Source organism: Lissotriton helveticus, chromosome 3_1 (assembly GCF_964261635.1).
Source record: "Lissotriton helveticus chromosome 3_1, aLisHel1.1, whole genome shotgun sequence".
In the NCBI taxonomy this organism is placed as follows: domain Eukaryota; kingdom Metazoa; phylum Chordata; class Amphibia; order Caudata; family Salamandridae; genus Lissotriton; species Lissotriton helveticus.
The window spans coordinates 856,197,917-856,210,268 of record NC_136061.1 but is presented as its reverse complement, the minus strand read 5'-3'; the positions used below and the strand labels follow the sequence as shown (position 1 = coordinate 856,210,268).

Below are 12,352 nucleotides of genomic sequence, written 5' to 3'. Positions count from 1 at the left end.
AGGGATAAAAAAACAATTAAGCAAGAAAGGAGAGATGTAGCGACGGTTTGACAACGGAGAGGGGGATGAAACAGTGAAACGGGACACTAGAGTATAAGAAGCAATGGAGAGCGGGAGGCGGGCAATTAGTGAGTGGAAAAAAAACACAGGTGGCTGCAAAAGAACGAAAAAAGCAGGTGGGTGAAAAATGAGCGGGAGGAAGGTGGGGTGAAGAAGAGGGACTGCAAAGACAAGCACTAAGAGTACACGCAATAGAAAACTCAGCAATTAAAGCAGCATATAAAGACTTCAAAAGGAAGAGAACTTTGGTCCATGCTCCACAGAATTCACATACACAAGAGGGAAGAATAAAACAGGAAAGTGCACGCAATAACAAATTGAAGGCAAAGAAATGAGAATGACAAGCAAGCCAACAAATGTTAAGTACTGGGCAGGCAGTAATCTTTTGAGACTTTTATTTTCCATTTACAAGAGCTTTCGCAAGCACAATGCAAATGCTGTCCAGGTGAAACCTAAATATGACTGACATGTGTAAAAGGTAACCTAGTTTTTGGAGCAGGACGCTGGAACCTTTTGTAGGGGCAGTGCCCAAGATAGGATTAGTGCTCTCCATGTCTGGTTAGAGAGCATTGATGTCACAAGAGCCCAAAAAAACTGTATGGCAGTAATACATGCAAAATGACTGTAGGAACACAATATCCACCACATGAATGCTGTGGAAAAGTCAACAGCAGGGTGAATGAACATCTGCAATATGCCATGGTTCTGTATTGACCTAATGAGCCCTCATAAAAGCTGCCTGGGCATATTTTTTTTCAACATGTTTCTGCCCGATGAACGTGTTTGCTTTAATACATTGTTTTAACCGCATCTACCATAATAAATCATGCATTTATCCTTCAGACAAGCAACTCTCCTTCCCCAATCAAAATTCAGAGCACTCATGCATGGGGTACCCTCAGGGCTCATCCTTAAGCCTTCAAGTCTAATATTTATGTTGCACCTCTTGTCAAACGTGTTGTACTACTTTACTTCTCCATGATGACATGCGGATGAAACCAAATGTTATTGTCCAATTTGACAATAATTCAACCAGAACAAAAATATCCTAACTTTATATGCCTGAAATCATCAAATAAATGGGTGGAGTCCAACTATCTCAAATGAAAACAGACAGGACATACTTCTGGCTGGAGATGGTCCCTGGATTTGGAGTCAAAACCCTGGGGATTAGTACAGCTCCGGTTTGTCAGATTAGTCACTCTCTATAAAACAGAACAATGAGATTTGATCCAATTGCTTTCCTCTTGCTGAGAACACTACCCAAAATACTTCCATTTAACAGACTGTAGTCCAGCCTGTTCTCTCATTTAACACGTACTGCTGCAATTCCTTATCTTGGCTTTCATGCAACCTCCCATCTTTGACTTCAAAGAATCCAATATGCCGCTGCTTATTTGATTTTTAATCAATCCTCTTACATTCTCACTTCCCTATTGACTACTTTACATTGGCCATCTACTTCAAAACGGATTATTTTCACAAACTGTTTAGTTTAACAGACCTTTTTTCTTTCTGGTCCCAGCTTCTCCAAATTGCAGTTTCAACACTATATGGCTGGTTGTACTCAGATCGTCTCTCAATCTTGTGAGAATTTAAATTGTTAACCAGGCACAAACTGGGGAGCATACCTCTGGAACAAACTTGTAACTAAAAGCTTAGAAAATCATATTGATTGTCACACAGCACTTCCAAAATGTAGCTGTTTTCCTATGACATATTCTGCCCAATCTAGCCAGTTTTCCTAGCACCATGATATGCTTCTGACAGTGTACACTCAAACATTAATCAAACAAACCGCCTGCTCCTTTATTACGTAACTGACGTCCTTGCACAATCAGCTCAACCAAGATGTCTATTTTGTGCATCCCTCGAATTTCAGCAGACACGGAGCAGGATTCCAACTAATTGCAGAACTGCACAACTACTGTGAAATATAGTGTGCATAATTTTTTACGGTTGCAAATAAAGTTTTAAAAACCTGCATTTCTATGTGTAAGAATCAGAATCCAGTAAAGCTGACATGCATTAAAAATAACCACTTAACAATTTGCAAATGTATGAAATCAAAGGGTCAGACTAACAGATTTTGCAGTAAATAGCATTTGGGGGAGAAAAAAAAATAATTCAGACAGATCAAGTTAGTTAAGTTACATTTTTTATTTAACGTGCTTTATTTCCCCCTACCCCATAAGTGAGGCTTCATAACGGTTTCTAAAAATTATACCCTCTTTAAAGTAACTGCTGTTACTATAAATGCAAAGGCTTAAAATAGGTAATGCAGAGTTTAAAAAAAACTGAATACACAAAAATGGAGGGTGGGGAGGTTGAAAAAGTACTGAAGCCTCAATGTTGGCAAGTTAATCCCCACTTACAACATCACAAATGTAATTCAAAAAATAGGTTTCCTTACTGGGATGCACAACGATGAATCCACAGTGTCTACATATCCCACAGCCAAAATCGGAAATATATATAAGATTTATCTGATCACATCAGAAATAGGTGGTGGTGTGGGGTTTAAGAAAAAATGTATTAATGCACATGGCCTCTTCTGAAGAAGTCCTGCCATTTATTCCCACAAACTGTTCACGGATATGAGCAAATGCTCAACTGCCGAGTTCAAGGCGGAGTTTAGGAATAGACTTTAAAATTCATGAGCCCCAAGTACAATGATGTGACGTTCTTTTGGGGCACATAGTGTCAGACGTCCTTATTACAGTGCCAGGAGACGCAGACCTCGATTACTGCAGTCTGTTCCCATTTCTAGTCTGCAGCAGAAATGGAGTTTGATTTCTCATCTCTCGTCTCAGCTCCACTTTCGTCTTCTATTTCACCTTCTTCTCCACTGAACTTATCATGTGACCATTTAGGGCTATTGCCAGGTTTCCTGAATAGGAATCGCCCCCGTCCTCTGGGGAATGCTCCCCGACCTCTTCCTCGGTTTGCCCATTTGTCATCGTTTTCCCCCTCTCTATCGTCATGCTAAAAAGAGAACAAGGAGGTAATAAATTGCTAAAGTATACTATAAAAATCAACATTTTACAAAGACAATGACTTAACACCAAGAGGACAAGAGGACTAATACTTCAGTTTCATACAGATGGGGGGGGGGGGGTTAACTTAATGCAAAAGATGATCATTCAATAATACAAGGGAGAGATATACTGCGAGTGTGTGTGTAGTAAGATCGTGGTGTCAAGCTAAGTGTTCCGAACTAGATGGCGCTGACCAAGCAAAACTAGACCTCACACTAGAACCAGCCAGATAAGGATATAGAACGATTTCCTGGTATTGCAGATTTAGAGGCCTCAAATAACATTGTTAAAAGTTCTTAGGCCTATATGCGCGAAGTGAAGGAATTAGCATTGGTGGTGCATAATCTTAATAGCAAACTGGAATTTCTGAAAAAACACCAAGACTGAGAAGTGAAGGAAAGGTTTCAGCAGATCCGCTAAACGAATACCAATTTCAGACAGCTCCCAGTCTCACACCTCTCAAAATTAACAAAGTAGCATGGGGGGGGTCTAGGTTAATTTGCTATAAAAAGTGAAGTAGGGTCCAGGCTACTGGATTCCCATTAGAATTTGGTTAACTCAGAAATATGTAAAAGAGCAATGACGGCAAAGTAGAAAAAGGAATCAAGTTCGGGTCACAATTTTAAGCATCTATAGCTTCTAGATAAAAGTATGTTAGTTAGAAAACTGAACCAGTCGCAGGGCATGTAAAGTTCATGAGATGCTGTAAGCCTCTAACACTGCAGGGGGACCAGTTGCGTGCTTGGTAGTCTTTAGAACAAACTGATAGTTATTAGTTGTTCAGTTTACTCACAGAGGATCAGTGGGAGATTTCCATTTACAATTCTATAAGACATGTAGGGAAAAATGTCCCATAGGGCAAGAAGAGGTGACAATGTGCAATACAGACAAATACACATTTATAGATAAAAACATGAGGGCAAATTGCTTGTGTATCCTTGTATGGGAATGATAGGCCCGCAAACTAGACAAAAACAACTTGTGATGGTCCCCAAGTGTGGTAGAGTTCAGTGCACAGTTACATGATTTTTTCAAATGTACCGGCTACCCCGGCAGGGGTAGCCGTGCGCTTAACAAATTCCATAATAATAATAAATATATATTTACACCGAGACAAACCAGTTACAAAACAAAAGTACTCTAAAATACAATCAGTGCATAAGCTTTCGTCCACACAATCTGCACTTTTGGTTGCTTAGTGCACCCAGTAGAGAAGTCTTGTTGATAAGAGTAAAGAAAAAAAAAAAAAAAAAAAAAAAAGAGTATAATTGTTTTCCCAGAATTTGCAATTTTCGCATCATTATGCCTCTAGCAAGGGCATATTCACTATACATGCTAAGATCACGTATTCAAAATATTACCGGGACCCTAGCCTGATCATGGGGAACCATGTAACTCATCTGAATCTAAAACAGATGCAATGCTGAAGAACATACCAACTTGTATCAAACTACAACAAAACAAACACAATACTAACCTCTGGATTCTTTTTCTTTGTAATACAGCAGTTGAAAGCAGGATTCAGAAAAGGAAAAAAACACAGAATAAGTGTACATTAGTCACACTAACTGTGGCACAGACTCATCAGCAAACATGCATTTTATGATCATCTGGCAGCAAACATCTAACAAAATGTTAATAAATGTAAAGTTGTATTAAAATAGATTTATTCAGATTACAAATAACAGGAAGAATCAAATAGTTTAAATACATTAGAACAGTACCATTATCTTTTTATTTTTTTTCCTCAAGAAGATTATATATACTCACCTGTAACAGCAGTTATTTATTACTGGTGTCTACATAACATTCATAAATAAAGTATCTTGATGCATGTATTGTATTCCAGAAGGATTAAAATGGGGAGAAAAAAAATTACACAAAGCAAGTACTAACATTTGCTGTCCCTTTTCTTAATAGTTTAAAAAGACCAAGGAAAATATAGGAACCTATTAGAAAATAATCACACCACAATCCTGCACATCCAAAACCGCTTTCAGCCCCTCCACCTTCTTAAAATATTTGAGTCCTAAGACAAGAAGTGACTAACAAATTAAGATGTTGGCAGTGTGAGAAATTTAACTTGGGACTTTATGACCCCCAAGATCTTTACTCCACAAAAAAGAGGCAGACATTATCCTTTATCTGTTGCAAAGGCTATGGGGCGCTCCATTTCTGGGGTCAACCCAGAAAGGGAACAAACCCAATAAGAAGACCAATGAGCGAAGTCTTCCAAAGCACAACACAGCCATCTTATCAGAAAACAGTTACGCAACAAAGGTCACAATAACAGTGGCAATTTCAACCAACGCACCATCAACCCTTTCAGGGCAAAGCCAGATAGAGGTGGACAACCTTCTAGAGGAGCAAGCTCCTCCAACGAGTGACTCCACCTACCAGATGCACCACCACAAAACATCAGTGGTAGCAAAAGACAGGCCTTCCTACACAAATGGAGGAGGGTCACCTCACACAAATGAATATTTAACATCCAATACAGTTAACGCAATGAACTCGGAAAGAGACCACCAGAGGCCAGACTAGAAACAAAATCCTACATGGAGGAAGAGATGAGCTGCCTCCAGCAATAAGTGTAGGAAAAAGCAAAAGAGCACCCATAGCAGAAATCAGTCAAGGAAACTACTCAACATTATTCCTCATCCCAAAACGGGACAATTCCCTAAGCCAAACCCTGGACCTCCACTTTCTAAACAAGATGACCACACTGCAAGAGATCATCCCACGACTGCGGGGAAAGGAAAACATTACAACCATAGACCTTAGGTGGACCACTGAAATTATGCAAAGATTTTCCGCATAATTATAGATTTACCTCATTTGCCACAATCTGCAGATTTTAACACAAAAGAAGTTGGTTCTAGCGCAAACGGTTCAAACGTTTTTAAAATATGCAGCGACGTGTTGCTGCGCAGTGGAAGGCCCTTTGCAAAGCTGGGCTGGTCCCCTTTCTGTTCCTTATTTCTACATTTGGGTATTAAACTGGTACTAATGAGGTGCACCCAATGGCCAGACTGTGTTACTAAGTTTGAAAATGACAAAATAACGAAGTAAAACTATTATAAAATATGCTGCATTATTTACTTAATCCTGCCACAGAACTAGACCTTCTCCTGACCGTATAATTCCACTGGCCCTGACCTGAATGAAGCCTTCCTACACATTCCTATGAACCACAAGAAATAGCTAAAAATGTGGTTACAAAGACCACTACTAATTCAGGGTGCTACTTTTCGGAATCAAATCAGCACCCAGTGTGCTCCCAAAGAGCCTAGCCACAGTTGAAAGCCACCTGAGGAGACCGGGAGTACATGTGCACCAGTACCTAGACTGGCTAAGGAAAGCAAGCTCTAACCTGCAACGCGAAAGGAACACCATGACAGCCACAGAAACACAACAGACTGGTTTCACAAACCTGGAAATTCAATGTTCAACTCCCTCATGAGCTGCTTTACCAATCACAGCCCAAATTATTCAATCAGGTTTCATCTCCCTTCTCGCCGGTTCCTTTTTCATTTTCATCTGTTTGAGGCCAAGCATTTTTCGAGAATGCCAGTCCTAGCCACAGAAATCCAGACACTGATTGCTAAGGGTGCAATTGAATTGGTGGCTGAGGCAGAGAGGGCTACAGAATGCTACTTCTGGTAATTTATAGTACCCAAGGATGGGGGAGAGATGGGGCAGGAGTAGGGACACTGGATATTAGGTTTTGAACACCTTCCTCAGTAAAGACAAGTTTAGGATGCTGGTGCTGGCTCAGGTCCTAGCAGAATTAGATCCGAAAGACTGCTTGATGACAAGGGAGGTGACACCGAACTGAACATGCATCGGCATAGCCAATAGGTCTCGCCTTTGGGACCTTACAAATGTTTAGTTATCCAGCACAATATCCGTGATGCAACAACATCAACTGTTGCATGGCTAAACACTTATGTCACAAAGGTGATACCTATTGGCTATGCCAATGCTTGTCTCATTAATCTGCAAGTGGACTGTGTACCTGCTGGGGGACCTGGGTCAGCAGATGCCAAAGGCCAGCTTCACAAATATTATATTCTGACTTTCACTTGAAGTACTTTCAGCAAAGACCGCTTGCATACTCCTTGAATTCTATAATAAGCCAGGAATTCTAGATGACAGTCACACACACTTATTTTTTTTGTGTGTGGAGTTTTATATAGTGCGAACTAGAACCGGAGATATCAGAGGCTTTACATTAGCACCAGTTACATTACAGACTGACACAATCATTGTTTTGTTAGGCACAGGGAGATAAAGTGATTTGCCCAGAATCACGGAATGTTAAGCGTCACTCCTGAGACTCGAATCTGGTTCCCCATCTCAAAGGGCGACCGCTCTAGTGGTTAGGCCACATTCTCTCTCACTTATGTCTAAATCTTTGCAAATCGAGCCCTACTGATTATTTTACTGGGAAGCTTTTATGTTTTATTTGGAGTTCTGAGCTTGAATGTGCACCACTGGCAAGGTATACATATAGGATGCAAAATTAACATGCAATGGTATGGCTTTGATTGCATAGAAAGCAATGTTCGAAATAAAATGCATTTTTGGTTGAAAAAATTATTCAGTTTGACGTTACTTGTACAATTTGTATTATAGATGGCATTTTACAAAATGGTTTTAATAAACCATCAACACCAATTGCATGTACGCAAGAGGCTAGTCTCAGGTGTTACATATATGCCGCCCCCTCCCAGCTCGGCACAAGACAGACTATAAGCACCGTGAATCGTCTCAAAACATTTTCCACTCAGCCCGAGCAGCTCCCAGATTGATAAAATGCAAACAGCACAATAGGCCTTGATGGAGGGCGATTACCCAGAAGCACCTGTCTTGCGGAGGGGTCCCATAGGGCACCTACTGCCGGATCCATGGAGGATAAATTCTTGGCCTTCAAGTCAGTTAACTCGGGTGATGTTTTAAAACTTCGGAGGGCAAACAAATCAGGGTCTCCTCAAGATCCCTGCCCTACGTCAATTGCAAAACTGGCAGCTGGCCCTATTTCGGACTACTTAGCCAGTATATTCAATTTGATGTTTGAGAAGGGCGATTTTCACATAGTGTGAAAGCGGGCATCCATCCGCCCACTACTTAAGAAACCATCGCTGGATATCACCGACACTAATAGTTATAGGCCAATTGCCAGACTACCTCTGCCGGCAAAACTGATCGAAAAAATTATGAACTCCCAACTCTGTTCCTTTCTGCGTAACTCGAAGGGTCTAGATCCGGCCCAACATGGGTTTAGGGAAGGTCATAGCACCGAGACCGCCCTGATTAAGTCCACAGAGGAGGTCAGGAAGGTGCTTGACGATGGGGGCCAAGCAGTGCTGATCCTACTGGATCTGTCAGCGGCCTTCGATACGGTTCACCATGGTATGCTGGTGGACCGATTGGAGGCCTGCGGGATCCAGGGGCAAGCACTCAACATTCTGAAGGCCTTCCTGAAAGATCGGATACAAGTGGTGGCTATGGGGGACTTCGAATCAAGACCTTTCGAACTCCCCGGGGGCATCCCTCAGGGATCCTCCCTTAGCCCAACTTTATTTAATATCTATGTATCCTCCCTTGCCCCAGTGATTCGCTCCTTCGGGTTCGAGTTAACATCCTACGCAGATGACACCCAGATTGTGGTCTCGGTGCTTCCGGGGAAAGAGCTGGGGGTGGCAGCTAGGTTTCAGGACTGTATGTCTGCAGTCAGTTCCTGGATGGCAAAAAGCTGCTTAAAATTAAATTCCTCCAAGACCGAAGTGCTCATCTTCGGGTCAAACACTAATCTTTGGAGTTCCAAGTGGTGGCCTACAGATATGGGCCCTCCGCCATCTCCAGCTCAAAAGGTGAAGAATCTTGGAGTCATTATAGACAACCAACTGACCTTCAAACCCCATGTCAAGGCGCTGACCTCTGCCATACATTGGATTCTGAAAACCATCAGGAAGGTTCTTCCCTTCCTACCAGAGGGAAGCAGAAGGACGGTGGTGACAGCACTCGTTCTTTCGCGCCTTGATTACTGTAATAGCCTCTTTCTAGAGGCTCAACAGGGGGTGCTGAACAAACTTCAGGTCCTACAAAATGCAGCTGCCCGCCTGATCGGGGGCCTGTCCAAGTTTTCATCAGTCACTAAGGAACTGGAGAGGTTGCATTGGCTCCCGTTGCGGAAGAGGATTTTATTCTAAACCCACTGCATTGTATTCAAGGCACTGCATGGTCTGGGCCCGGTGTTTCTTCAGGATCATTTCCAGTGGTACAGACCAGGGAGACAACTGAGGTCTGCCACTATGGGACAGATTAAAACAACTCGGATCAAGAAGGCACGCTGGGGGGGGGGGGGGCTAGGAGCTTTGTGGGGGGAGCAGTAAAGGCATGGAACTCCCTTCCCTTGACCCTCAAACTAAACACAAACTTGTTAGCCTTTAGGAAAAACCTTAAAACATGGCTTTTTACCCTCTAGCCCGGGAATCTGAACCTCAGGGAGTTACCACTTTCAGCACCAGGACACCGATCGGTATTTGTGCGCTCTATAAGTGTTATAAATAAATAAATAAATAAATAAAATAAATGGCCCTTTGTCTCTGGTGACCAAAGACTGCTGGAGTTACCTGGCAGGAAGGGAATTGCCCTGCTGTACTTGTTGGCCTATTCCGAAGAACTGACACCACGTCCCAGCACACCCTGCTCCTTAGTCTTCCTAACGTGTAAAAGTGACAGTTTCATGGAAAATAAAGGGTGTTGCCATTTAATGTTTAGAAATGTCAACATCTCTTCTTTCCCAAGTAATTTAAAAAAACTAGACCTACTGGGGAAAAAGACTTTTCACCGTTTGCACGATTTTCTCTCTAGAGACAAAGACATAATTTGTTAATTGTTGCATCCCTGAAAGTTTGTGCTGCACAATTGTTAATATTGTATTTTAGTGAAATGTGGCCATGAAAAAAGCCCACTGAGATTAGCACAAAACGAGTTTGTACCTTTTTTTCGTTTTACAGTTTTGTGGAGAAGGAGTGGTAGTGTATTTAAATATCGCCCACAGACTGGATTTAAATGCCCAAAGGTAAATTGGGGTTATATTTGATACACATGAGTTTAGGTTAAATCAGCGGGTATTAGAACAATCGCTGAAAGACAAGTGCAGCCCGCAGCAGCAAAATTTAAAGTCCATCTACAGCGTTTACCTTACGGGAGCGAGCAGCGGCAGGCACGATAATTGCAAACAGATGGCACCCCTGCTCCCTCCCGCAAGGTAAATGCCGTACATGCACGAGGGCTCATTGGAAACAGTACAGTACATGCACAAGTTTCCAAAAAAGTACCAAATGATTCCAAAAGGTCATTCCTAAGCAGCGCTTGCGAGACCTAAAAATGTGGGCTGTGATGGCAAAAGTAGCTCATAAGGAAATGCAACATAGGAAGGGAGGCTGAGAAAATATTGAAACTGATCCTGGACATACGAACCGCCACAAAAACGAGGTAGTGTCTCAATTACTAGTTTCTTGTGCAATATATTAGGAGGTTAAAAAACATGGCATGTTAAACATACAACTTATCAGCCGAGATTTAAGGATAGAAAAATATTCAGTAGGGAAAGTTTACCAAACTAAGCAGGAACAGATAGATGGTAGTGTACTTAAATGAATTTATTGTTTTAATGCAGCATTTCATATAATAGATGTTACCATTACTAAAAGTAACGGTATTCAGTTCATCAACTTCAGAAGGATGAAAGGCTGCATCAGCTTTGCAGAGATTCAAACTTGTATCATTCACATCACCATATATTTTGGCAAATTTGTATTAACTGGACTATCTTGAAGACTGTATCAGAGACCAAATGTGGGCTGTGTCAGCCTCCATATTTCATAAACAGGTTTCTCAAAAAAGGTTAATACAACTGGCAGTAATATTTCTTCTCAGCGAGTTTCCCGTCACAAAGTAGACGGCTCATAGTGTTTGATGGTCAATACTTAAAAGTTAAAAACACTTTGATAATACACTGGGTTAATGTTTTTTAAGCCCATTTCTCATGTCCTTAATGCCGCTTGACCACTAGAACTATTGGATATAATAGGAGGCAAGGCATTATCAATGTGGAGTCTGCACCTGCTAAATGTTTGAGGACATTCATCAAAGCTTTAATATTTCTACAAAATACTGCACATTTTTAAAATTAGACTCGGGCCTCACTAAGTTCAAATAGTCCAGCTGTAGATAACAGGTGCTCATACTACAGTACAGAGAAGAAAATAAGTATTATAGCAGAATAGACCAACTCATTGAAAGAGATGGTTTAAAGATGAACACCTGATATTTTTCCATTAAAGGAGAAAAAACAGGGTGGAATGCATATACCCGAGCACTGGTTCTGCGGAGGGGCCCTGCACAGCCCGATCTGCATGAGGCTCATGAGAGACAGTGCAGCGGTTAGGAAAAGCAGGAAGAGGATGACAAACAGGAGCACCATCACAAAAGTCCAGGACCAGAGCAGCAGGGTGATGGCAAACAGCACAGCAATGCCCAGGACAGCGGCAATGCACCTGGTCTTTGAAATTGGGGTAGCCTGTGGGAGCTTCAGAGTTGGCGGTGTACATACTCCGGAGGTATCGGCCACCTAGCAGCCAGCACACCATCAGGCTGCAGACTAAGTATGAAAACAAGGTAGCAGGGCTTTTCCAACTAAGGACCCAGAATCTGGAGCAACATCCCCGCCCCCATCGGAACCACCCAAGCTGTACTCTAATTTAGGAAAGAGTGGAAGACTCTCCCGTTTAAGAATACTGCATCACTAAGTATTAATTGTCTACAATCCAGCTCTTTTATTACTTGCTGACTTTATGCTGGTGCATCAACCATCCAAAATCCAGTAATGCTAGTCTTTGACCCTGTACAGCGCTAAGCTGCCTTTTGGCTAGGTTCGCACTTTAGAAATAACATGCAAACCACCATCTTCCGCTATGGCTTTTAAGTATTTGATTGAGGTACATTACCTTCCTTAACCCCTTCCATGCTGATGACGGCCGGGAGCCGGCATGGCACACAGTGCTCGTGTGCTGACGGCTCCCGGCCGTCATGACCGCATCCGCGATCGGAATGTGCCGCACAGGCGCAGAATCACAGCCGCACCCAAGGGGTTAAAGCAACCATGCAATGTTTCCTCCTTTTCCACAAAGGTAATGTGCCCTGGAGGGGAAGAGAGCTACCAGCCTTGCCACTGTTAAATC

General features: G+C 42.2%; 1 protein-coding gene across 5 annotated transcripts in view; it reads right to left on the bottom strand.

Annotated features, from left to right (window-relative positions):
* Positions 1-2,201: 2,201 nt before the first annotated feature.
* THRAP3 (thyroid hormone receptor associated protein 3) overlaps positions 2,202-12,352 on the bottom strand; it is a 271,690-nt gene continuing 261,539 nt past the window's right edge. For 3 of the 5 annotated variants that reach the window (XM_078681195.1, XM_078681194.1, XM_078681196.1), the window contains exon 12: positions 2,202-3,045. Coding sequence is in view for 3 of the 5 variants with exons in the window: in XM_078681194.1 (XP_078537320.1) it covers positions 2,827-3,045 (219 nt within the window). In the remaining 2 variants the exon portion in view is untranslated. Of the gene's footprint in view, positions 3,046-4,575; positions 4,591-12,352 lie in introns of all 5 variants that reach the window. The other 2 variants (XM_078681192.1, XM_078681193.1) reach the window with 1 other exon arrangement.